At 50.6% G+C, this 24,473-nt stretch overlaps 11 protein-coding genes across 11 annotated transcripts; 2 read left to right on the top strand and 9 right to left on the bottom strand.

The window, feature by feature from the left end:
• Positions 1–297: 297 nt before the first annotated feature.
• BDV14DRAFT_197344 (uncharacterized protein) lies at positions 298–2,190 on the bottom strand (the record flags this gene model as incomplete). Its single annotated transcript, XM_073772651.1, has 1 exon — positions 298–2,190. One exon carries the CDS (start codon positions 2,188–2,190, stop codon positions 298–300), a length of 1,893 nt encoding a protein of 630 aa, XP_073631077.1.
• A 2,699-nt stretch (positions 2,191–4,889) lies between these two features.
• On the top strand, positions 4,890–6,402 carry BDV14DRAFT_8622 (uncharacterized protein). The gene is made up of 2 exons (XM_073777715.1): positions 4,890–5,915; positions 6,009–6,402. Exons 1-2 carry the CDS (start codon positions 5,228–5,230, stop codon positions 6,296–6,298), a joined length of 978 nt encoding a protein of 325 aa, XP_073631076.1. The 5' UTR covers positions 4,890–5,227; the 3' UTR covers positions 6,299–6,402.
• BDV14DRAFT_8617 (sideroflexin family transporter) lies at positions 6,402–7,771 on the bottom strand. The gene is made up of 4 exons (XM_073777714.1): positions 7,531–7,771; positions 7,351–7,484; positions 7,203–7,297; positions 6,402–7,156 (listed from the first exon to the last, which is right to left on the bottom strand). The coding sequence occupies exons 1-4, from the start codon at positions 7,632–7,634 to the stop codon at positions 6,506–6,508; spliced, it is 984 nt and encodes a 327-aa protein (XP_073631075.1). The 5' UTR covers positions 7,635–7,771; the 3' UTR covers positions 6,402–6,505.
• On the bottom strand, positions 7,759–9,847 carry zrfD (putative plasma membrane zinc ion transporter). Its single transcript, XM_073777724.1, has 4 exons — positions 9,454–9,847; positions 8,337–9,377; positions 8,189–8,288; positions 7,759–8,142 (listed from the first exon to the last, which is right to left on the bottom strand). Exons 1-4 carry the CDS (start codon positions 9,707–9,709, stop codon positions 7,884–7,886), a joined length of 1,656 nt encoding a protein of 551 aa, XP_073631074.1. The 5' UTR covers positions 9,710–9,847; the 3' UTR covers positions 7,759–7,883.
• A 123-nt stretch (positions 9,848–9,970) lies between these two features.
• BDV14DRAFT_168296 (putative DUF814 domain protein) lies at positions 9,971–10,957 on the bottom strand. The gene is made up of 4 exons (XM_073767823.1): positions 10,856–10,957; positions 10,765–10,805; positions 10,519–10,645; positions 9,971–10,466 (listed from the first exon to the last, which is right to left on the bottom strand). Exons 1-4 carry the CDS (start codon positions 10,926–10,928, stop codon positions 10,066–10,068), a joined length of 642 nt encoding a protein of 213 aa, XP_073631073.1. The 5' UTR covers positions 10,929–10,957; the 3' UTR covers positions 9,971–10,065.
• A 523-nt stretch (positions 10,958–11,480) lies between these two features.
• On the bottom strand, positions 11,481–12,791 carry BDV14DRAFT_197339 (ankyrin repeat domain-containing protein; the record flags this gene model as incomplete). The annotated part of the gene is made up of 1 exon (XM_073772650.1): positions 11,481–12,791. One exon carries the CDS (start codon positions 12,789–12,791, stop codon positions 11,481–11,483), a length of 1,311 nt encoding a protein of 436 aa, XP_073631072.1.
• Positions 12,792–13,545: 754 nt separating this feature from the next.
• Positions 13,546–14,031, bottom strand: BDV14DRAFT_197338 (ankyrin repeat domain-containing protein; the record flags this gene model as incomplete). The annotated part of the gene is made up of 1 exon (XM_073772649.1): positions 13,546–14,031. The coding sequence occupies one exon, from the start codon at positions 14,029–14,031 to the stop codon at positions 13,546–13,548; it is 486 nt and encodes a 161-aa protein (XP_073631071.1).
• Positions 14,032–14,087: 56 nt separating this feature from the next.
• On the bottom strand, positions 14,088–14,747 carry BDV14DRAFT_197337 (ankyrin repeat domain-containing protein; the record flags this gene model as incomplete). Its single annotated transcript, XM_073772648.1, has 2 exons — positions 14,088–14,453; positions 14,529–14,747. 2 exons carry the CDS (start codon positions 14,745–14,747, stop codon positions 14,088–14,090), a joined length of 585 nt encoding a protein of 194 aa, XP_073631070.1.
• Positions 14,748–14,925: 178 nt separating this feature from the next.
• Positions 14,926–16,724, bottom strand: BDV14DRAFT_168293 (phosphotransferase enzyme family protein). Its single transcript, XM_073767822.1, has one exon. The coding sequence runs from the start codon at positions 16,630–16,632 to the stop codon at positions 15,346–15,348; it is 1,287 nt and encodes a 428-aa protein (XP_073631069.1). The 5' UTR covers positions 16,633–16,724; the 3' UTR covers positions 14,926–15,345.
• Positions 16,725–17,320: 596 nt separating this feature from the next.
• BDV14DRAFT_168292 (CorA family magnesium transporter) lies at positions 17,321–18,822 on the bottom strand. Its single transcript, XM_073767821.1, has one exon. The coding sequence runs from the start codon at positions 18,723–18,725 to the stop codon at positions 17,397–17,399; it is 1,329 nt and encodes a 442-aa protein (XP_073631068.1). The 5' UTR covers positions 18,726–18,822; the 3' UTR covers positions 17,321–17,396.
• A 2,348-nt stretch (positions 18,823–21,170) lies between these two features.
• Positions 21,171–23,654, top strand: BDV14DRAFT_206766 (isoprenoid synthase domain-containing protein; the record flags this gene model as incomplete). The annotated part of the gene is made up of 6 exons (XM_073774982.1): positions 21,171–21,486; positions 21,558–21,843; positions 21,902–22,568; positions 22,637–22,791; positions 22,865–23,282; positions 23,343–23,654. The coding sequence occupies 6 exons, from the start codon at positions 21,171–21,173 to the stop codon at positions 23,652–23,654; spliced, it is 2,154 nt and encodes a 717-aa protein (XP_073631067.1).
• Between the last annotated feature and the right edge of the window lie 819 nt (positions 23,655–24,473).

Genomic DNA, 24,473 nt, shown 5'->3' with positions numbered 1-24,473 from the left:
TTATGCACTTTTAATTATTGGATTGTTCCGAGATTCTGCCATTGCAAGGATACCCTGCTTATAGGGCTATACTCTGGCCCTACCTCGCGAGCTATCACCCACTCTGTCTGCGGCATTGTTCTAAAAAATGGTGATCCATAAAATGAAGTGCTCGACCCAGTCGACCGTTTGATAGCACTTGTAGGAACCAGGTCAAACGCCGAGTTACATATCCTATCAGAGCGTCTAGACTTCGGCCGAATGACGACTTTGTGATCCCAGCGAACAGCCCAAGTTATGAGAAGCCGCAGACAGTGGTCACACGGCTTGGCCTTCAACGGGCGCCCCCAACCGACCCTTGACATGAAACACCTTGAGCGGCCATGGAATAACCTCCCCCATCCGACTTCCGCGAACGCTGGACCTCAACACATCAAGAGAAATAGTCCGATTAGTCGCTCGAGCAAGCGGCGCTGTCCGTCCGCCAGTGAAAGCGTACGGATGGAGGTTATCTATAAACTGTATCCCGTACCGCGCGGTAGCCTCCCGCAACTTGGTGAGAATGAAGGGCGCAACCATCCCGGTATCCTCGGCACCAATGCCAATCACACGCAATCCATTTTGTGCTCCTTGGATGGCGATTCCCTCGAGTTCCGTGGCGCACTGGCGCACTCTTCCGTAGAGCAGGTCCAGTCCGTTTCCGCATGGTTGCAATCCCTGGAGATGGCTGTTGGTGTAGAGGAAGATGCTAAGGATGTTTGGAGGTAGGTGGTTGCGGAATTTTCGGGGTGGGAAGTGCTCGCATTCGTGGCCCAGGAGAAGTCTCGGTGTAATGGAAAGGTGTCTCAGTTTGGTGAATTCACGGAGAGGAGGACAGAACCATTTCTTTTCGGATGCGTAAGTTTTTTTGCTCTCCTCTTGGTATATGTCGAGGTATTCGAGTTGGTCTTTGAATTGGAGTAGACAGTTCCATAGGTCGCTCTGTGTGATGGTCTTTCCAGTATCGTACTCCTCGCCATCAACAACGGCGTCATTGTCAATCTCATTGTTAAAGTCACTTGCGTTGTTAGCAGCGTTGTCATCATTACTGTCATCACGGGCCCAATCAATACCGAGGCAGATAGACAGCTGACGTAGATTGGTCATGACACCAAGCAAGTTGCTCCAGTCAAAGCCTGGCCGATTTACTTTCAGACATAAATTCTGGATGCAACTATTATACTCGATAGGGATCCGCCTTTTGCGGCCGAAGCTTACGCTTGCTGACCCCGCCACGAAGGTCCTTAGCTTTGGTAATCGGTAGTAGGGGCGATCGATCCCGATATTTATGCATGATGTTGTCGTGGGCTCGATAGACAGTTCGTCAACGTTCTGGAAACAAAGCGCTTTGGGGCAGGCGGGGTGGCTTGCACCGTATGACGCCCAGCACAGAATATCATCGAGGAAACCATCGTCTTCTGTAGCATTCATGTGCAAACGATGAACACTCGGGCAGTGTGCAACAATCAAGGCCATGAGTGGCTTGTGGTACTCTTCCAAGTAGTGCCACTCGGAGCCCGTCAAGTAAACGGCGTACCGACTCTTTTCGCGTTCAGACAGCTCCGTTATACACGACTCAAACGAGTCGAGAAGTGTATTCTTTGCTTCCTGAGCCAAGGTTGAATAGCGTCTCGGTTCACCCGATTTTTCGACAGCGATAACACTCTGCCAAGGTCTGGTTTTTGTTGATTCATTCCATCCAGCTTGCTGGTATGCAGTCTCTAGCCAGTCCTCGTTGTCACGGTACAAGTCTTGAAGCCCTGTAAGAAAGGCTTTGCGGTAGGCAAAGGTGCCGTACTCATGAAGGCTAGTAAGACTTGGCTCTATTCCGAACCTAGGCCTCGTTTTGTCTTTAATCAGTTCGGGGCCCCTATTGAATAGTGCAAGCTGACAAACTTGTTGCGCCAGATTCGGTCGGGCCACAATGGTGCGTAGAAAGAGCCAGATATGTTTCGTCTGCTTGAGATGGTAAATGAATGATACAGTCGCATAGAGAAAGGGCGTATAGAATGAGTTCCAGCGGCGGTTCACAAGGCATAATTCCGAGGGTACCGAGTCAAACATGTATGCATATGGGTCTGTGTCAGGGTTGGTCCCGATCATCTGGCAGAGGATATTGAGCCATATCTCATCGGGAAGGTCCTCAATATGCAGTTTCCTTTTGTCAGGCATTTGCGGCTACTCTGGGTGTAGGAAGCTGCACTGATTGCTACTGCTTCGAGTGATTATAGCAGTTCCTTCCTTTTATTGAAGCCAAACGGCACAACCCTTGAGATTCCAGGCTTTTCAGAAAGAAACAGTGTTTTTCTGGCTGGTCTGAATAGAAACTAGTAGTTTTCAGCTTGATCAGCCACATTGCAAGGCTCCTATCTCAGCTCGACATGCCAGCGCACCTGCATGTCTGTATTATATAAGCAAGGCTCGGGGAGCATAGAAGCACGTGATCAGGGTGCTCCGTTAACTCCGCCGAAACATGGTCACATGACACGCCCTGACAAGACCATCACCAGAACGAAAGGCAGGAAGCCTAAAGAAAAGGGGCAACTCCTTGTCAGCTCCAGAATTGAAGTAGCATCTGTCCAACAGGCTGTATGATTATGTGAGTTTTACTTCGTTAGGACCCTACTCTCAAGCACAAGCAACCAGCTTCCCTAACCCACATCGAACCAACAGTTTCGGGGTCCTATGGCTGGCCCTGGCACGAATACCTCCATCATGAGACTAAACTGATGCAATATTGCCACTGCTACCATATACCTGGTGCCTTCCACGTAACTAGTTCCCAATGCGCCCGAAAGTCCGGTTATTTCATGCACAATGCACTCGTGATAGAAAGCGCCTTTGTTTTCCTGCTGCACGCCACCAGGCTCAATGAGGCTTGAACAATCTCTAGACTCCTGGTCCGGGGTCCATATATGCAACCGCATACAGAACCTGCAGGACAATATCAACATCTTGTCTCAGATGTTAGTATTGTGGTTGTTTGGCATAAGTAGATGTTGGGGGAGCAGGTGGCCTGGCCTGGATTGCTCTAGACAAACCAACTTTGAGCATCATAACTGAACTTTAAAAATACTTCTAAGCAACTTAACCACCTACAATTATTCCAAACCTTGACTTTGAAAGTCATTGAACCAATATGCCCTTCGAAGAACCCACCACCATCTGCGGCATTGTCCGGCCGTCACCTCTACCTCCGATGCGCTGTCCTACTCCATCTCTCGAATACTACGATATTATAACGGCATCACAAACACGAACACACCGGTGGGGAAGGCAATAAGAAGAAGAAGAAACCAACCTCTTTTTTCGCGGGTGCCATCAACGCTGCTTTTCTCTCAACTATATATGTTCCCGCACCGCACCCGAGCGCTGGCTGTGTGGATCAAAATAATATATGGAGAGGCCAACTTCAATCCAACAGAACCCCATCACTGACCCGTCTTACTTGTGGATATGTTACTGTCTACTAGTTCTCACAGTGGGATTATATCCGTCATGTTTTGCGGGAGTATCCGAATTAGGGCTCTTTTTCGATCGAATGGGAGATGTTGTACCTGTACCCAAAGATAAGTATGGCTACCTATGAGACGGCCAATAGAATCAAACTATTATTATTTTGTAGCCTATTCTGAAACCTTTAGGTTATCTCTGATATCTATTGTTGTTTGGCCACGGCGCTGGGTGGTCTCACCCACAAAAAGGGGCCTGCGATCGACCCAAAAGTGTCACAGGAAGCGCGACAGCGTCTACCCCGACCCAGTAAAAGAGCAGTAGCACAAATCAGCAAAGGCAGTAACCGCGCTCATCCCAGTACACTGGAACCAGATCTCAAGTTCGTAACAATACTTAGCCGACCGATTCAAAATCAACCTATGCATAATCCGCTATGCAGTCCACCCGCCTCACAGACCACAGACCACATTATCATTTTGATCCTGGCCTAACTTCTTAGTTATCTCTATCCTAATAAATCTGACCAAGCCTCCGTTACACAAAAAGCAGAGATTACGCACCGGCTTCAGCGCCGAGAGAGAAAAGTGTCCGACCACTGCCCTGTTCGAGTAAAGAGCTGCGCAGCGTCCGCCGTCGGGCCACTGCGCGTTTGCGGATTGCGTCGGCCATGCAGCCAAGATGCTGAGTCGCGTGTTATTGGAAGCGTGCATGCATGTCTCGCTGGCTTGCGAGGCAGGGAAAGTCAATCTGAGCAGGATGAAGATGAATGTGATCGGACCTGGTGTCAGAAGATCTGGCTATGAAGATTTTTCTTCACCAGATCCTGAAGATTACATTTATCTACAGACTACATGAAAAATCTTCACTTCACTCACACCCTCACCTCCAAATGCAAATGTAATAAAACTCCCAATCCTTCAAATATAACAAGTCAGCCTTCCCATGCCAAATCCCAAGTTTCTGTCCAAAAACACAACGCAGAAACCCACACTGCTCGCTCAGCCGCAAGCGCAAGACTCTGGGCATCAGCACTAGCCCCCAAGCCAGGACATATCAGGTCAAGAGCACTGAATTAGTTGCTTTTCTTAGCCTTCCTGCACGCGACACCGCCAATCACCGTTCGTGCGCAATATCCCCAACCACTCAGCAAGTCAGCCTTAATCCTGCCAGGACACAGCGACAGCCACGTTCCAGCGCCGAGCTCGCCTCTTTGACAGACCTGCCCAGTGCTCAATCCACTTGTCTCGGCTTTCAACTGCCCACTCTTTCACCCTGCGTTGCCGCCTCCCAAGATCACAGCCTTGTTCTAGTTCCTTAGGCGTGAAGCTAACCTCCTTAGCTGGGGGTCTTGGGGGTCTAGGGTGCAGACTTCACCAGACTAGCATTTAACTCAGCCAACGAGTCTCTGGGGCTGAAAACGAGGCCTGTTTCCCTTATTTTTCCTGGACGGCCTGACTCTGACTCTGAGGTTTTGGACTTTGAAACGTTCTTCCCCGGGTTCCGCAGAGGTCAAACTTCTCTCTTACATTTACTTACTTTCGCTACCGGACGCTGCTTTTGAGGTTCTGCATACGACCTACTTGCATACTTACTTGCGACATTCTTAATACTCGCTCTGCATTTGGCTATTCCATAATACCCTCGCTTACATCGCTCTCACGATCTCACGGTCCCACAATATTCAACATACCACACCATTAGACCATAATCAACAACAACAACAACAAGAGGAAGAACAACAAAGCCCATCAAGATGTCCTCCGACAGCGAAACAGACTGCACATCCGCCTCCCAAAACTGCCACTTCACCTGCCCCCGCGGCGGAACATGGTACGTGTGCCCCGACGAACCCTACTTCGTCGGGTGCTGCTCGTCGGACCCCTGCACGAACTCCAACACCACATCCCCCTGCCCAGACGTCTACGCAGCATCCTACGACGCAGGCGCCTTCGGGGGAACAATCTTCGACTCGATTAGACCGAATACATGCATCGACCGCCCGAACACGAACTGGTTCACGTGCAATTTCACATCCCCTCCCTTCATCGGGTGCTGTGCTAGCAATCCTTGTTCGGAGGGGTGTCCTGACGACGACGTACTCCAGGCTTCTTGGTCAAGTTCTCGAAACGACCAGTATCAGCTTTTCCGGGACCTAGAGAGCGACAACGACGACACCGATTCCGGATCAGACGGACTGAGCGGCGGCGCAATCGCTGGGATTGTCGTTGGCGTTGTATGCGGCGTTGCGATTCTCGCTGCCGCGCTATGGTTCTGGCGCAGAAAGAAGAAGAATGCCGCCCGCGGCGGGAAATTCGGGTTCACGCCTGAAGGTGGACGGGGGCATCCTGTGAGTGGAGAGGGCGAGGTCCAGAGTATGTATACTGGTGTTGCTGGGAGCGAGAGTGGTTATGGCGGGTATGGCCCGAATAGTCCTTATCAGGGTACGTCGACTTCCTTGCAGGTGCATGATGCTGCTAGTGAACATCAACCTCCGAAGGCTGGAGATGCTGACTCTAACGTTGCCCCCAAAACAGACTCGCACTTCTCCTCCCCCTCAAACACAGTCGCCGGGACACCCAGTGCTATTGGGTCCAAATACCCCTCCGGATTCAGTGGACAGGGCGGTCTTTCCCCTCCGTTGGGCAGTGAAGCAGGACGGCCAATCTCGGAGATTGGAAGTGAGGGCGATTTTCATGCGCATGGGCGTGGGAGTGGTGGGCATGGACTGGGCGTGTTTGGGGCGAAGCCGCCGACGATTCAGGAGTTGGATAGTACGGCGCGCCCGGCGGAGGTTCATGAGATGGAGGATAATAGTCGGAAGTAGGTTGTGATTGATTGAGATACCTTGATACCTTGTGCTTGTGAGGATGGGTGTAATAGTGAAAGGGGGGTGAGCAGAATGTGAATGAATGTATTTTAGTTAGAGATGGCATTCCTGTCCTGTATTTCTTTAATAGTGGTAAAAGTTTAATTCATGGTCTATATGCAATGCTGTGGTGATAGGGTAGGGCAGTCCATTATAAGAGGGGGATTACATTCCCCGGTTGAACTCAACCTTGCCGTCCTTTCCGCCGCGGTTCCAGAATTCTTCTTCGAGCGAAGCGGCACTAATAGCCTGTCGTTGAGGGAATGCACCGAGTGCCAAAGGAAGCGCGAACAACGACGTCGCGAGAACCAGACCCAGGTTAGCTGGGAGAACCATCCGAGGGCTCAACAACTTCCTCTTCTCAAGCTGCACCAGGATCATAGGCGGAACAACCATGATCGGCGTGGCGTTCAAAACACGGCTAATAGCCGTCTCGCCAACAGCAATTTTAGCGGCCTTCTTGCTCCGTCCGAGACTCTGGACCTGTTCTCCCTCCTTCTCAGGAACAGGGTAGACATCGATACCCTGACGAATCTCCTCACTGCGCATGAGGAAGACGTTGAGCGCGGAAGCGCTGGAGACGGCGGCGAAGGGGACGAGTCGGCCGAGGATAAGCTTTGTGTTGGGCGAGACGTTCTTGAGGCGGGGGACAAGGGCGTTGAGTCCCAGGGCGACGGAGCAGGAGGCGGAGACGGCCATGAGGTAAGACTTGGCCATTTGGGAGACGGAGAGGGGGGTGGATTTATTGGAGTTGGCATTGTTGATTGCGACGTTAAGCGACTGGTTGGCGATTTGCCAGAGGAGGGTTCCGGTTGTCTGTCTCGTTAGCCCTAACTCCGCTGACGGGTTGTGTGATTCCTACCTGAAGTCCCGGTGTGAGCATACCCGCCGTAACGACCAAGTTGGAGAGGACGTAGCACGACATGCGGAAGGGAAGGAAAACGGGCTCGCCGGTGTCTAGTACAAAGTCAATTGGCTGGGCTCAAATGTGATCGCAAGATAAAGCATACCAGGGTGCAATGTCGAATCCACCACCTTCTTCGCCCTCCATAACTCCGGGTTCATGCTCTTGACCTCACCCTGCTTGTACGAGGAGATCAGACGCTTCGCATGGTCCAGACCGGCTGAAGAAACGAGCAGCATCCTGTATCCATTAGCTATAATCCAAGCGCAATCCCAATTGAACCCACCGTGGATCGGAAATGTCAGCCGCATGACGAACGCGGCCCCAGTAAGTGCTCAAATCATATTGAGAAGAGGGAAGGTCCCTGTCACCGGGAAGCGAGGCGGACATTGGCAGGGCCGCGGGGAAAAGAACGTGCGCGAAAGAGAGAGCGACGACAATTGCGACGAACAAGAAGGGGAGAAAGAAGGAAAGTTGCCCGCGATGACTCTCGAGTGGAGCGGGAGAAAAAGATTCACCGATTGTCGGAGGCGGTGAGCTCGATAAGCGGGGTGGACCAATGGGAAGGCGCTAATTGCAATGGGTCAGGGTCGGCGGCAAATGGCGGTGGCGGGCCCGCGGAGGCCGAGACTAGCCGATCTATGCCCAGGCCCCGACAAGGCTCATGCAGAATGCTCCAAGGAACACCAGCGCGCAGGCAATCACTCTCTTGCGACCGCGCAATACTCGCCAGCTCTCGTCACTGAGAAAGTCTTCTGATAGGAGTTCGACCAATGAAGCAAAGATCAATAGACCTGCCGAAATTGCGTTCATCGTCCCGACCAGGAGTAGTCCAACCTCAGAATCAGGACTGTACAGGGAATGAGTTGCAATGCCAATTGCTTGACCAATCGGTGTACTAAACTGAGTTAGAGAGGTAAAATCTTTGAACGCGGTCAACGTACGTGCAACCGTAGGCCAGCGACATGAGCCATGGCTGGGCGGCCTTAGGCGGCCACTCAAGACAAGCGATTCGAGACCCAAGCGCAAGTCCTTCGAATGTTTCTGGACATTTTCAGTGAGCTGTCAGTGTAAATATGGTGTTCGACCTACGATGAAAGACAATGGCGATCAAGAGTACCACAAACTCGTTTCCCACCGATACGCTCAGAGACATTCCGATGAACACACTGTGGAACAGAATACCCACTTCCAGCATGAAAACCTGCATCACGTCCTTCTTCCACTTCTGCTTTTCAGAGAGCAGGAAATCTTCCTGGACACCATTCTGGTGGTCGCTGAAATGCTTGACCTCGCTAACCTCCGGGAGAGGGCTGGCTTCTGGGGCGGAGGAGATGCGATAGATACGATCAGACTCCTCCCCAAATCGATGAATAGAACGGCTGAAGCTGGATGCTCTGCCAACCAAAGGCCCTTTCGGGCGGATATGTAGACTGCGACCGCAATCGCAAGTAGCTTCACTCGGGGTGCCGCCTGGGTATTGGGGTGGCTCAGTTGGAGCAGATTCAGACGCCGCCTCTTGGTCAGTTTGCTTGGATATCTTCCTCGTGGCATGTCGGACGGGACTAAAGACCATCTCGATCAGAGTAACGAGAAATATACCACCTAGCGAGATAGCGCCCGGCATCGCGGGGTAGTCTGTAGTCCAAAAGTCTGACAGACATGGATCACCAAGTAGAGTAAAAGCAGTCGGAAGAAGGTGTACAAATGCCGTAGCAATAAGAACCCCAGTACCAAAATGGCGCACAAAGAAGAGAAATGCTGGCGGAATGCGCACTCTCGAAAAGCGAATTACGAGGATCGGCAGAGCACAAGCGAGAGTCGAGACGCCGAGAATGATGAACAGCGCTCCGACGTGGAGAGAGGTGTTGTATTCGCTGCTGTCAACACCGCCCGAGGCACAGCTCTGTCGCTTGGGGTACCGTCTCAGCCCAGAAGAACTCTCGTCTGGAAGAAGAGCGGAAGCCATATTCGGATGCTGAAAACTAGGAGTAACCAGAGTCTTCGTCAAACGATCAACAAGACCACTAGCAGAGATGAAAAGAGCTGTTGCAAGAACAGAGACAAGCCATAAAAGCCAGCTCATAATTGTCTGAAATAAAGATGAAGAGCGAACATTGTCGTTCGGGCGTCCTGTTGGGTGTTAATGCATTGCTAAATACAGTACTCTAACCCACAGGGTGCTTGGTTCCGTGCATCTCAATCTTACCTGACTGGGTCAGGGACGCCCTGGGTCGACGATTCCACAGTTCGTCGGATTCTGATTTGGACGATGTGGGCAAACGTGCAGCGTGCATGCAGTGCGGCGAGATGCCTATTACACCGACCCCAGCATCCTTGAATTCGCGGGCGTTGGAGATGCCGTTGAGATCCTGACAGGTTGTCAGATCAGGCGCCAGAAACGGCGGGTTCTGGTTCCAGTCGTCGTGGGGGAGGGTGTCATCGGTGCGCGACGGGCAGTTCATTTTGTGGATGGCGATGTTGTAGGAGTATGTAGGAAGAAGCAAGGAGCAAAAGCAAGGGAAGTTGATAGGTGAGTCCGCTGCACATGACGTTTCCGGGGACGAACCACACAAAGTTCCGCCAGTGCCAAGACTTACGAGCTTCCTTCGGCCCGGCCGTGCCCGACTCCGCTTCATTCTATACCGATACGTTTACGATTACTGTGCTGTTGCTCTAGTCTTGGACATTTACTCCAGTTTAAATCCAAGACTTGTATGGCTATACCCCGCAGACGGATTGGCGCCGTTGATTTACAATATATTCCAACACCATTGGCTGTGTGCATGCAATTGCGGGTATATCCCGTCTCCTATAGCTATCACATAAAATCATCCTCGAAATTTGAATCCCGATCCTGGTTGTTGCTGGCCTCCATGTTCTCGTCCGTAAACATATCGTCATACGCATGATCCTTCTGCCACTTCAACTGCTCCCGCTCCCGCTTCTCCTGCTTCTCCTTGGCCTTCCTCTCATCCTGTGCCTTGCGGTCCTTTCTTCGTTGCACCCTTTCATGCTCCTCCTTCTCCGCTCTCAGATCAGGGAGCTTCTCAACCCTCGTCTTATTCAGGCGGTTCACAATAGGGTTCTCACGCTGCGCGACAAAAACCTTCTTGACCTGCTTGTGGTTGTGGAACGAGACTTGGCCCGCTGCCATGGACCCGTCTTTCTTCAAGTTCGCCCAGGGAGTATAGATGACCGTGATATTATCCTTCTTGTTTCCTGCGTCCAATTAGACTTCTTCATCCTGCGTCTTGGTATCGCGGTGGCTGACCCTCGATGGAGTTTGCTTTTGTGAGCTGCGCGCAGTCGACTAGCAGCTGTTCGGGAATATTGTCCCATGATTCGCCGTCGCGGAGTCGGACATAGACGTGTGCGCTCGATAGGTTATCGACGTGGAACTGGGAGGGGTGTTAGGTTGGTCTTGAAAAGGTTGGCAGAGACTTGGTGACGAACCCTGCGAGTTCAACTCTTGATTAGCGTCAGCTCGATAACAAGAAGCGCGACCTGGGCGAGCGTACCAGACATCTGTTTCTAACCCATATTTGATCAAGTCCTCGTCTGCCTTTGCGATCAGCACGGTCAGGGTGAACAGAGACGGCGGGTCGTACTCTCGAACTTGTCCTTTCCGACGTAAATAAAGGCCGACGGGGAGACCACATTGGATGTAAAATAGTAGACCATCTTGAATGTGGTTCGTGGGGATATTGTCAACAACAGTTGTGCTGGAAATTATATCTTAGAGCCCAAGAATGCGGCATCGGATCGGAGAAACTTTCGGCGGCGGGGCACTTGCCTCTTTCCTATTTCGGTCATTTACTACATGCCCATGAGAATCTGTCGGCGTTACCGCTAGACTAAAAAGCCAAAGGCTTCTAGCCTAGGACGCCGTTTGACCCATGAAGATCTCTCCTAGCAGAACCCATTCACTTCTCTTGATAAACTGCTACGATGCCTCAATAATCTTTGAGCTCATTGGACTCCATGAGCAACTAGTCAACATCACAATGACCGGCTTGGTGGAAATATATGTATCTTGTATACATGTGGAAAACATACAGAACAAGCACCTTGTGATTAAACACAATGTAGACTACTGTCGAATGCCTCTATTAACCCTTTCCACATGCCAAACTTGTCGTTGGTTATTCTGGAATATAAGCACGCATATATCATAGATCGAGTTATCAATAAACGCCGTTCAAAGGTACTTGATATGAAATGCTAGAAAAAGTCTCATCTGCACTGGATTCTCTTCGGTATATCAAAGTTAACCGTCATCCCCGGCTTAAAATCCGATGAGGTAGGAGTCCACTCAATCCCCAGTTTCTTAGCGACCCTATACATAGTCTCGATATCCCAGGAAGTAGGCTCCGTAAAGTGCGGACGCCGCCTGGCCCAGACATAATCAATCGGTGCATAACCATTCATGTCTTGCTTATACTTATCACAGTCCTGGCACTCCACAAGAATCCTCCCAATGCCCGTATCGCATTTTTCAAGGGCAGAAGACAGCGGTGTACGGCCGTTGTTCGATGCTTGGTTAACATGCGCGCCGAATCTGAGGAGGACTTTCGCGCTCGCGAGATTGTTCAGTGATGCGGCGATGCATAGTGCGCTGCGGCCTTGCTGATCGTGTGCGTTTACATCCGCCCAGCCGCTTAGCAGTAACATCTTAACATCGGTTGAAAAGTTCCTGGATACTGCTTGGAGGAGGACGGCGTTGTAATTGATATTAGTATCTGCAGGATGCTCTCGGGAAAGTACCACCTTTACAAGAAGGCTCAAAACAAGTGTGTGACTATTTTGAGCAGCCCAGTCAAAGGAAGTCAGGCCGCAGCAATCGACTGCATGAATATCTGGCCCACGGCTTAAGAGAGTCGTGACTGCTTCGACACGGCCTGCTTCCGAGGCCCGTAGTAAGGGCGTTGTGCCGTGCTGATCGACGTGGTCGACGTTAATGTTTCCGCGCTCCAGAATCAGATTGAGTAGATCTGTGCGGTCCGCCATCGCTGTGGCATGGAGGTTCGTTGCTGCCACACTGTCGGCTTTGCAGGTGTACCTGGGCTCATTGTGTAGGTGGGTGGAGAGAACTGCGCCAGCGTCCATGAACACTCCTACCGCTTCAGTGAAACCGTGATCCAAAGAGTATCGCAATGGGCTGGAATAGTCTCGGTCTCCTCGTACCAGCCCCATTTCTAAAAATTCATGCCTGGGTGCTGCAGAATTGAGCAGTATCTGGACCAAGTCCGCACAGTTACTCTGAGAAGCATATAGGAGAGCTTTATTGGCCGTATCTGGATCACCCTTCAGAGAATCTGCGATTCCCAAGGCAAAGAGCGAAAGAGCCGGATGCTTGGTGAGCGGCATTGCATCATATAGGACATCCAACAGGTTGTGTTCTGGTAGCCTCTCAGCCAGTAGGTGACCATATCTAGAATATCTTTTGAATGTGTCTATCGCAACAGCCTGATCAGCTATGCTAAGACACTCGATAAACATCAGAGTGATCTCCGTAGGGAACTTGAAGATATCAATACTGGACATCTTGGATGTCGTCCAAATCTAGGTATAAGTGATCGGTGAATGCCGCGACTTCTCGAAGTCTTTTTATGGTCCTTATTCTTCCTTCTATGTAGGACGGTGGGTGTACAAAGATCGAAATGTTAAAGAACCAAGTGAACCAGAGCGGTACCTTTGTTCGTGAGGGACTTGATGAATCAAGCCACTGGGGAAAGACCATTGTGAAGTGCAGTGTAGCTTTGTACTTGCGCAGAATGAAGAAGGAGGGAGAGGTAGAGCTCTAGGGGCTGCCAATGGAAACTGGAAACCCCCTGTGCCAGAGGCAAAACCTACCGGGAAACAATCGATGCTACGTTTTACCTCCTTTTTCGGAGTGAGTACCTGTTCCGCTTGAATATTACCAAGTCTACAATGAAGCCATAGGTTGCATTCCAACTTTCCTGTCAATAAGTAGGTACCTATTTTATCGGGTTCTTCCCAGGTCGACATCTCGAGGCACAGATAGTGTCAACGACCTCATCCCGGACCAACATACATACAAACTACCAGTGAAACTCTTAACGAGTCTAAAAAGAATGAGATATAGAACTTTGAAGAGATCAATTTGTAATACTATGAAGTATATCGAGATTAAGTGAGAAATGTGCATTGATGTTAATCAGACAGCGTATTCGAAACAGCAAACGCAAAGAACCTAACATGATGACAATTGTAGTCTTAAATAGTCCGACAATGACTCGACACCAGGTTTTACAGAGATAATCAACGGATGTACTTATTAAAAGTCGTCCTCATCAGAAGGAACACCGTGTCGCTCAGCCACTTGGCGCGTCATTTCAACATGCACTGGATCCCGAAGCGGTGGAAAGAACACGCCGCGGACATATGCGGTGTAATCAATTGGCAAGCGCCCCAGATTATCTGCCTTCTGCAGATCGCACCCAGCATTCATGAGCATGGTACCGGATCTCCGATTGTTCTTCTCAGCGGCATACGATATAGGGGTGCGGCCACTCCGTGCGGGCAGGTCGATATCGGTGCCACGGTTGATAAGAAGGCGGACGACCTGATCCTTATTCACAGTCGCCACAAGGCAGAGACCCGTGCGTCCGTACTTGTCTTGCTGGTTTATTGGAATGCCTCGGTCGAGAAGGACACGAATAACCTTTTTGTGGCCCTTTGATATGGCCAGGGCAAATGGAGTATGTCCGTTACTGTCCGCGACCTCAATGTCTACCCCAGCGTCGAGGAGTAGGTTTACCATCTCTGCTTTGTCACATACTACAGCCCAGGAGAGGGTGGCTGCCCGCGGCCATTAACTCAGTGGACTTGCGCGCCGCATGCGAGGAGGACCTTTGCTGTGTTGAGGTGGCCGAGCTCTGCGGCCCTAATTAGAGGCGTTGCCCCGTTTTGATCAGGATGATTCACGTCGCTACCGTGGATAGTTAGATGGTGGACAAGTCTCGTCTGATCTTTCAAGGCCGCCTGATGAAGCTCAATAGCCGCACCGGCACGCGTACTATCTCGGACCTTGACTTCGCTCCCCTGGTTAGGGCGACAGTCTGCGCCAGCATCCACAAGTAAATCAATTACACCGTTCGGGGAGTAATTCACCGCTGCGGATAGAGGCGTGTGCGTATTTTCAGAGTTTTGGGGCGCTGCGAAACACGTGGGTCGAAGGGGATCCTGTCGCTCAGTAACGCACGAACTGCCTCTGGACTACCCCCCCTGGCAGGCATATATCAAAGCCTTATATCCCACCGTCCAGACTCCCTCCGCGTCCTCTCGAACCCTCGGCAGAAAGAATGCTAGAGCTGGATGGTCAGAGACTCTTGCGGCATTTTCCAGGACTTGGCAGATCTTGTAGTTTCTTAGGGCTTTTTCAATGAGTGATTCCTCTCGACACGAGCCCTTGACAGCTTCCACAAGCATCGCCTGGTCAGCCAAGGGAAGCGACTCGGGGACCATAAGTAGCTCCATGGGGAGCTGCAGGATACCGAATTTAGATATTGTGAAGGGTTTTCTCTAAGAAGTCCGCTGCAACGATTTTTACCCTCCTATTTAACCATTGTTCTTGGTGTAAACAAAGACTGAAAATGACAAAGATGTGATGGATTATGTTTGCTGTCCTGAATGATCAGAATTGCAAAGTGGGTGAAGTTAATGAGTCTCAGGAAGTATCCTCTAAGGCATGTGAGGAATTATCAACAGAAGGTCGTTTCATTCTGGAATTTGTCTGGTAGATTACCTAGATAAAGAAGGTATTGTGCGAGACGTAGGTGCGGCAGGAAGGGGCAACTCATACCATGCCTTTCTTGTAGACACAAAGACTCCAGGCGCCTTGAGTAGGTGAATGGGGTTAGCATATGTTTCAATCTAAGGAATTCTCCCAGATACACCATTATCAGACCCTACTTGCGACATCCGGGCACCGAGAAATATACCGTCTAGAGTCCTATAAACTAGGATTTTCTAGCTTTTTGCATCTCTGGATGCCAGACTGTAACTTTGCAGGGATCACAGCTCCTACAATCCTCTACTCTATAACTGACTGAAGGAATTCATAAGGTGAAAGGCATCAACAACGACCCCGAATACTCTCCTCCAACCAACCCCTCCATCCCTGGTCAGCCAGAATAGACCTGACCCGAGCCTCAAGCCACTCTGTATTGCCCCAGAAGCCCCAAGATGCCTGGAATCTAAGCCAGTCTACCAATGCCGTCTCCCAATGGCGTTTGAACTCGTCCCATTTGTATGAGCAGCTGGAGTCCTGATTCTGGAGCAGTCTTGATCGGTACCGCTCTAGTAGCTTTCTCTCGCCATCGCGCATCGTCAACTCTTCTGGGACATATTCCTCATCGTCTTCGCCGAGGAGCATGTGTAGCGGGACAGAGCAGGTGAATAGTTTTGCCAGATCACAAACTCCAAGACCGAGTCCGACATATTGGAAGTCGAAGAAGGCGACCTTGTCGCCCGCGGTTGTTGTGAAGAGGTTCTCTGATTTGACGTCCCCATGAATGTATGATTCGAAGGGTCGTCCGGAAGGCGTCAAGAATAATGCGACCTTTTCGGCGACGGATAACGAAGACCCATCTGTTGAGGCACATAGGAATTCCGACCATTCCGAGTCCGTGTCCTCCACCAGAGAAGCGTACTCCTTTCGTCTGGTCGCGAGGTATGTATATCCTCCGTTCAACCATAGTCCATCAACTTGAGATTCCTTGATCCCGTTCTCCCTTCTCCGCTTTGACTCCTCAAGTGGCGGTAAGACATACCCCTCGAGACCTCCCTTGGGAAGAACCTCCCAAGAGCGCGAATGAAACCCAGCCAGCCAATCCAGCGCCCCCTGTACCTGCACAGCATTGAGCGCACTTCTCTTCCCGCCCGCAACAGGGTACATCGGTCGTAAATCAACCATAACCGTAGCCATCGACCAGCTAATTTCAATCTCGCCTTCTTTGCCCCGCATATCTCGCGTTGAAGCAAGACATTTGGCGACAGCAACATCATCGCCTAGGTGGGGGACAATGTCGCTGTAGAAGTACTGCTCGACTTCGTAACTCAGCATTTTCCGAAGATGCCCTTCATCCTCACTTTCATTCCTCTGTGCCGAATTTGAAGCCGGAGGCGAAATGAGCTTCAAGATGAGCGGGTACTCCGCGCCGGCGCCAGGTGTTCCAGATACAGACTTCACGCCACATGACTGTTCAACACTCTTGGCGGCGTCCGCGGTCTGAGATCGCGCGGTGATTGCACAGATCTGCCCATATCCAGCCCATAGTGTTTGAATTGTAGTGCAAGAGACGAGATCGAGCGCGTGCCACGAGAGCATGATGCGCGCGACGCGCTCGGGTGAAGGACTCATGGCTGGGCGGAATTATATGACAACAAATGCTAATATCTTGGAGAGTTAAGTGGATATTAAGTTGTAAAAATCGAATTCTCATATGTTTGGTGCAAACCAAAGTAATTTGAAGAGAAGTGAAGTGTAAAGACAGCGGATCCACCCCGCGACGATCCTGCTGCTGGTCACGTGATATCGAACAGCAGGTGCCTAGGGCTTCCCTGCTCACGAGCTCAACGACTGGGTAGGATAATGCGAGAGACGCTCGGCATCTAGCTAAAGTTAGATAGTTAGTAGGTGTCGCTCCTGCCGAATCTACGCACGGGCATAACGTCGCGCCTGTCTATTTGGATGAAGAGAGAATAGGAAGGTACGTTGTGGATGCTCTGGTCGTCTTTCCTTCGATATACCCTGCAAAATACCGGAGATAAGCACTGCCTAGTGGGAATTTCTCTCTTAACGAGGCTGCTAGTCGGTATATTGATTGACTCGGCACCCTGGTTAGCCGGTGTATCTTGCTTGCAGGAAAATGAAGGGGTACCAGAAGATTGAAGTACGTAAAGGAGCAGGCTTGAAGGTCTAGCTGTTTGCCAGACACCGGCTCTGATAGCTGGGATGAAGGCTCGGAGATTCAGGAGGAGGCCCCGGATAAATAAAGTCTTCCCCATAGCGTTGTTCTCCCGCAGGCCTATGAAGGCATGAGATGTTCCGCTATTTATTCTATCTCCTATTCCTATATCAAGGCTTCTACCATCATGACTGAGAATCAAAGATCAAGAGTTTGATCAAGTCCGTAACTGCGCAGTCCTAATCCTACGCAATCTATACATCCCAAAAGCCGACGCCGCCAATGCCGCAACACAAGACGCAAGAATCACAATAGCAAACGCATGAGGACTCTCCTCGTCACCATTAACCAGATTCATACCATACCACCCAGCAACAAGGGTCGCCCCCGCGAACGCCAACATGAGTATCTCGAGTCTCGCTTCCAGCACCATAATCTGATTACGGCGCACACTAAGGGTATACTGAATCGTCTCTTCCGTCCGCCTAATCCGACTCACTAGGCTCGCTGCCTGCTGCGCGATGGTATCGCTTGCTTTGAAGTATGCTTCGAATAGGTACTCGACGCTCTGGTGATCGCCTATATCGTGCGGCTTGCCATTGAATTTATCAGTCAGATACATGTTGGCCATGTCTTCGTCTTCATTGAGGCTTTCATGCGCCATGTCGCGCATTTGGAGAGCGCGTTGCTCTATGCTCGTTAGACGTCGTTTTAGCTCTAGAATTCTGCGTAGATTTGAGTGCATGGTCCTTTCGTCGCCGTTTAGTGTGCTGTAGTCGGTGGCTTGCAGGGCCCTGGAGACTTTTTCCTCGGTTAGGATATATTCGGCTTCAAGGACGGATGTTACCGAGGACAATGCCGCCTCCAGGACGTATAGCTCGTAATGCTGCAACTCTGGCATGGTTTGCTCCTTTTGGTCGGTTTGTACTCTGTCCTCCATGTTGTGGCGAAAGACACGCGATGCACAACCCTCGTCGTTGTCATTTGAGCTCTCAGCCTCGGCCTCGATACTTGCTCCATGCGTTAACTTGAACATCCGAGCGTGATCATGCTGAACGAGAAGCCTTATGTCAAACAGATGAAGCAAAATCGCACTTTCACGAACCAGGATATGCGGCAGTCCAGCTGATTCCTGGTCAAACACACGGAGATCTCGCGTACTCAGGCCGTAGCTTTCCTCGACTTCGCGCTTTGTCATCTGGCCAATTCCGGCTGCAGAATAGGCTGCTGTGCTAGGGCTGGGGTCCTGACGTTGATACGTCGTATACTGCATCGTCGTGTTTCCATCAAGCGGCCGCTGTGAAAAGGAGACGGCCAGATCGAGGACCTTTTTCCTATTCTCCGGTTCGAAGTCTATCTCCGTCCGAGTTCGTGTATGGACATTGCGGGAAGTTATCAGGTCTCCGCTGTGTACAGAACTAATATTGGCCCTGGTTGTCGAGACCCTTCCAATGCCTGACGATGCGATGAACGGCATGTATGACGTAGGGCATAGCAATAGTTGGCCTACGTCTAGGCCTTTGCGTTGGCTCCGACACAAGAACATGGTGTCCAATGAACCCCTTGCCGCAGTACTCGAACGGTAGCGACGATTCGTGCTCAGCGCTGGACGTTGATACTAAAAACAAGCGCAGGGATGATGATGCAGCTCTGATGCGGCCTCTTGGCTGGGCTCGGCGCGGGATACCCGATTCAGGGTCCTCGGACATGATTCGTCCGTCGGTCCGAGCCGGTGCGGAATTTGCCGAGCAGAGCCCATGATGTGACCCCTGCTATCCATAAGCATGATATGACACTCGATGTCAAAAGGCTCTATGGATTGATAAAGCCTCTCAGCCGCTTAGTCGTAATCCTCGACAGCTTATTCTCAAGCTTGAACCCGAGGGCTTCCTCCGCATGGCATCCTACAGATACAGGATCCCTGGTTAGTCCTGTTCAACGGTATTCAGTTTTCAGTTTGTCTGGATCAGAAGGCCGTAGGACATGGAGCCATTGGTTTTCGAGCCATTTTTCAGACTGGACAGCTTTGCGAAGACTCGTCGCACTTCTATTATCCCGTCAATGCCTCCCATCGGTCTTGAATCGAAAGTTGATGGGGGCTGCGATAATGCCACGGGCCGCGGACGGGGCCATCGAGGGAAATTGCATATCGCGGTCTTCAACTGCCAATGGGGAAGAATATATTTATGTAGGCTTATACTGGCAATTTGCTATCCTACCATAGAACACCAGGCGCCCGGATGCAGAAACTGTGAGCCGATGGGAATTGGATCTGTGGTTACCATACCGCTGCGTAATCCATGAAAATATGTAGGTATGCATTACCCGGTGTAAGTGCACTGAAAACACCCGCGAGAGACTATCCTGGGGTACCAGTAGAACTCAACCGGGTTTCAAAGTATGACAGTCTCTTCCGATTGTCTGCCACTTAACTTCCATTGCCCATACCAGGTTACATCATATGCTATACATCGAGGAATAATGTACGCGACGCTCACAGGCGGCAAATCGAAGGGGACCCGGAGTATCTGGATGAGAAAACCGCCGGGAGGTCAAGTGCGATCCATGCCGGCTGTCCTACTTACTCGAACGTCCAGCTTTGTCCTTTTTGAGGCAAATACATGAGGTGGTTATTTCGCCTTCCGGAAGCCAGGTGCACGCACCCGCTATTCGGTGATATCAATTCCTGTTCTCATATGAACCTTGCTTCATGCAAGCACGGAGCAACCTGTCACCACAGCCAGTCGAGTGCATTTTCGTTTGGTCTAGGCCAACCAAGAACAAAATGCTGTACGAGTCCGGAGTCCGGCGCCTGTAATAATTTGCTCTGCTTTGCTGTGCCCTCTAGACTCCTTTCTCATGTCCCATCCGCCATCCGGTTACACGGTGCAACATGTGGCATTCACGCAATGAGCTTATGGTTTGGATCCAGTTGATACAGTTCCAGCTTCTAAAGCTATTCATGCATGGTTTTGAATCTGCGTCTAATATTCCATTCCCAGACTGCCACGAACTCTTTTCCAAGCTTTGGAAGACACCTAATCTATGTCGGTCAACTCCGACAGCCACGGATCACTCAAAGGTTACCGATCAATCAAGTAGCTACCCGCCAGCTATTGGTTGACATGCAATCTGCCATAGCGGTATGACATGGGGCTCACATTTGTACTGCCGCTCCGACGAATCGCAACGTGGGGGCTAGCGCCTGCGCAGAATCCCTGCCTGGATCTGGTGTCTGGCGTCTCGACTCTGGCGTGGAATCCTCGGGTCTGTTCATCATTATGAGTTCGTTCCAGCTAGAGGTACCTGCAGGATTCATTCCGGGGCTTCAGGTCAAGCCATACGTCAAATGTCGTCCCTAAGCACAAGCGGTATCATCGAAGTAGGAACTAAATCGGATGGAAGCTGCCGCTTCACCTGCTCTCCGGTTCTAAGGCAGAGACGAGTTTGGGTGTGGTTATTAACGTACTAAGTTCAAGGGGCTACTTGATATGGACGCAGCGAATGGTAGGGTGAACTATATCCAGGCGAAGTAGCAGGTGTATTGCTTGTGCGATGAGTGTAGACATGCCCACGTTTCCCATGGATTCATCTTTTCCGAAAACTTGTGTCACCACTATCGGTACTTGGTGATCTGGAATTTGTTACCCAACGATCAACAACCCGGAAGATGTGTGTACTCAAACTGGGTCGCCATGCCACCGACACCATAAACAAGGCGTATCGGAACTCGGGCGGTGCAGTTAAGGCCTGAGACCCGATAGACCGACTTGCTGCTTATCTATTTTAGTAGCAATTGAAACCAGTTACCTCGTAGTGAAACTTGAACAGTGGAACCAAATGCGAGTACCCTGGACAGAAATCTCCCTGCGGCCATAAATGAACCCAAAGTCCCGGAAAAATACCTGGCCATCCTCATTCACTTTATCCTGGAGATTGATAAATTGCCGAAGAAAGTGATCACCCTCCAATACGCGTGTATTTGTCCACGATGGACAAGATAGGGGACTATTGTCAGCACAGCGAAGTCATCACAATAGATGACTTTGACCCTCCACCAGAAGACTGGTTCTGTCTGTATCCGCTGCGCCGATCAAAGTATGAAAGCGTCGCTATCAAGGCGTCCGATGAGTTTTTCCAAAAGTGGAACGAGGTTGCTGTGAAGGACGGCCTGCAAGCAGAACCACGAACACTCCCCGCATGCCAGACGCCTCACGGTAATTATGTCGCGTGGGCTTATCCAGAGAGCTTCCCGGAGCGGGTGGCTGGCAATGCAGCGTATTGTGACTTTGCGTATTTCTGGGATGGTGGGTAGAATTTTCTTGACCGTAATTCCCGACTCGGCGTTTACTGATCCGCTATCTCTTTTGATTTCCAGATGTTTCCGATCTGTTAACTGAGCAACAATGCGAGGAGGTGACGCAGGATCTTGCATTGACAGTGATGGCAGAGATGGCAGGTGGTCCACCCTTCGAGTCAAAGTATGGACTCAGCAAGTTGGCACTGGAGTTCACAAAAGAGTTCTTGAAGACAGACGGGGACATTGCGATGCACATGCTGAAAGGGTGGGGGTCATATCTGAACGCTCAAACAACGATCACCAACGTTAGAGGCATGTCGTTTGAAGAATACAAGAAACATCGGTTCAGTGATGGTGGAGTCCTGTAAGTGTTGACCAGCGATTGCGAGACAATTACTGTTCTGACTGATCCTCCGTTGCAGCTGGGGGATTGAGCTGGGAACCTGGGTGATGGGTATTCGATGCACTCAGGAAGAAAGGGACTCCATCAAGGACGTCGTCCACGAGGCAGGTATGGCCGCTGTGTTAATCAACGACTACTACAGCTTCAAGAAGGAGTTCGACGACCTTTCAAAGATTGGTGCGCTGCACCGCATGAAAAATACCCTCGATCTGTTGATGAGAAATTACGGATATACCGAGGAGGAGGCGCGGAGTATCATGAGGAAAGAGATCAACACTGCAGAGCAAGCCTTCATGGACGCTTACGATGCCTGGGAAGCTGCGCCTGGCCCCAAGTCCCACGAACTAAGAAGGTACTGGCACAACTGTCTTTATGTTTTTTCGGGCTCCATCTTCTGGATGGCCCATGGGTCAAAATTTCACCACGAGTATACCACCACCGCTGAGGATCGCGCAACAATTGTTGGAACGTGCAACGGTCCGTTGCGCGTCTTGGAACGATATCCCCCGCCGAAGAACAAAAGGATGAACAATATGAGATCAGTCCCTCAATCGCTAGCGATCAATAACGGATCCGCTCCAGCCTCTATAACGCATGGTAATGGCACGGCCGCTACTGGTTCAGTGCATGGGAAACAGGCTTCATATGTCTCACTCATTGCACCGTTCGAAAAAGCGGCGACCAATGTAAAATCCCCGTCTTTTTTCCTCATCGCCCTCCGTCTGTAGCTAACGAACTATCTGTTTAAATCTAGGTGTGCATCGCTCCTTCCGAATACATCGCCTCTCTTAAGCCCAACAGCATGCGCAACAGGTTGATAGATACTCTCAATTACTGGTTCCAAGTCCCCTCCAACTCTCTTCAGACAATCAAAAGTATTGTCCAGGGGTTGCATAACTCATCAGTGATGTAAAAGCCCCCACTTTCACGCCCCCTTGAGACCAGGGCTGTTGGGTTGCATTGTATTGACACCTTGATCTAGGTTGGATGACATCGAAGACCACTCTCTCCTTCGAAAGGACCAACCAGCCACCCACATCCTCTACGGCGCAAACCAAACAATCAACAGCGCCGAATTCGCCTTAGTCAGAGCAGTACAGCAGACGACCGAGCTTCGCAATCCTCAATGCACGAGTATCTGCCTGGAAGAACTCGGCAATCTGCACTGTGGTCAGAGCTTCAACCTCGAATGGCGACATCATTCCCATTGCCCTACTACCGACGAGTACATAAAGATGACCGATAATAAGACAGGCAGCATGTTCCGGCTTATCGTCCGGCTAATCCAGGCCGAGTCTCCTCTTAATTTTCCGTGTGGTGAAGCACTAACAAGATTGTCCACGTTGATGGGGCGATACCATCAAATCAAAAAAGAGTATCTGAATCTCAAGCCCGCGGATGTGAGCATCCAGATTGTCGAATCAATGCAGTCGATGTTCGCAAGCTAATATAAATCACAGTATCCCTCCAAAAGCGACGGCGCTGACGACGTCCAAGTCAAAATCTCCCTCCCTGTCATCCATCTCTTGCACAACTACCCCCACCCAGACAGAATCACGGCAGCGATACACAACCGTACCTCCTCGCCGAACCTCACAAAAGAAATGAAGAAGCACATTCTGGGAGCAATGGAAAGCACTGGAACACCTGAGTACGTCCGAGGATTACTCGAGTACCTCCATGAGGAACTCATGAAGACATTTTATGGCCTTGAGAAAGATATGGGAGCCAATAATGCAGCGAGGATGCTGTTTCTGCAGCTAGGACTGTAGCCAGATTAAAGGTCCGCCCATACCTTTGTTTGAATCTGTCAAGTAGGTTGGACGTTTAGGTAGATGTTCGTGTGCTTTGGTTGTTTCTGCAATATACTGTACGCCCGATTCTACTGATACTGTAGTCTCGGGGATTCTGTATCTCGTCACTCACTCGACTGGTAGAATAGAAGAGCATGTCACTGACGTCCGTTTTACAGGGGGCGCTAAAGAGAACATCTGCTGTCTACTACATGGTCTTAAAAATAGTGTTATAGCTCTCCCTGCTCATAGTTCGAGCTGAAACTGTACAACCAATTCAGAGTCTATATCATTCATTCGATCTCCCTGTCTCCGGAAACGCAGATCCCATTGGCGAGCAGCATCCCATTCGACCGAGTCCTGCCCAAATCAGGTGCCCCAGCCGCCATCCGTACCTCACCATCGGGCTTCCAGAAATTATCAGGTATGCCTTTAGGACACCGCGGTATCAAAAAGAGAGGACTGAACACTCAGCGGGCACCTAGAGTGCGACACTCAACTTTAACAGCATTCTCACCGAACGTCAACTGGGTCAACGAGCACAAGTCTCACAAGACTGACCGGGCGTGTTCCAAAGCACAATAACCCAATAGTATCAGCTGTCAGCCTTCAGTCCACTCCGCCACAATACCTAGATAAAATCTGACATCGGCATCGGATACCATATCGACTCGAACCCCCGCATCATACGCGGACTGGGGGGTTCGGGCCCTCTGCGGACAAGACTTGTCTTTTATATTATAAGGCGTGTATTTTTTTTTCATTCTTGGGTGCATTACTTCCGATTTTCGCAGCTGA

The sequence above is a fragment of the Aspergillus stella-maris genome (genome assembly GCF_047715825.1).
Source record: "Aspergillus stella-maris strain CBS 113639 unplaced genomic scaffold BDV14scaffold_10, whole genome shotgun sequence".
Lineage (NCBI taxonomy): Eukaryota > Fungi > Ascomycota > Eurotiomycetes > Eurotiales > Aspergillaceae > Aspergillus > Aspergillus stella-maris.
This window is presented reverse-complemented; position numbering and strand designations above follow the sequence as displayed.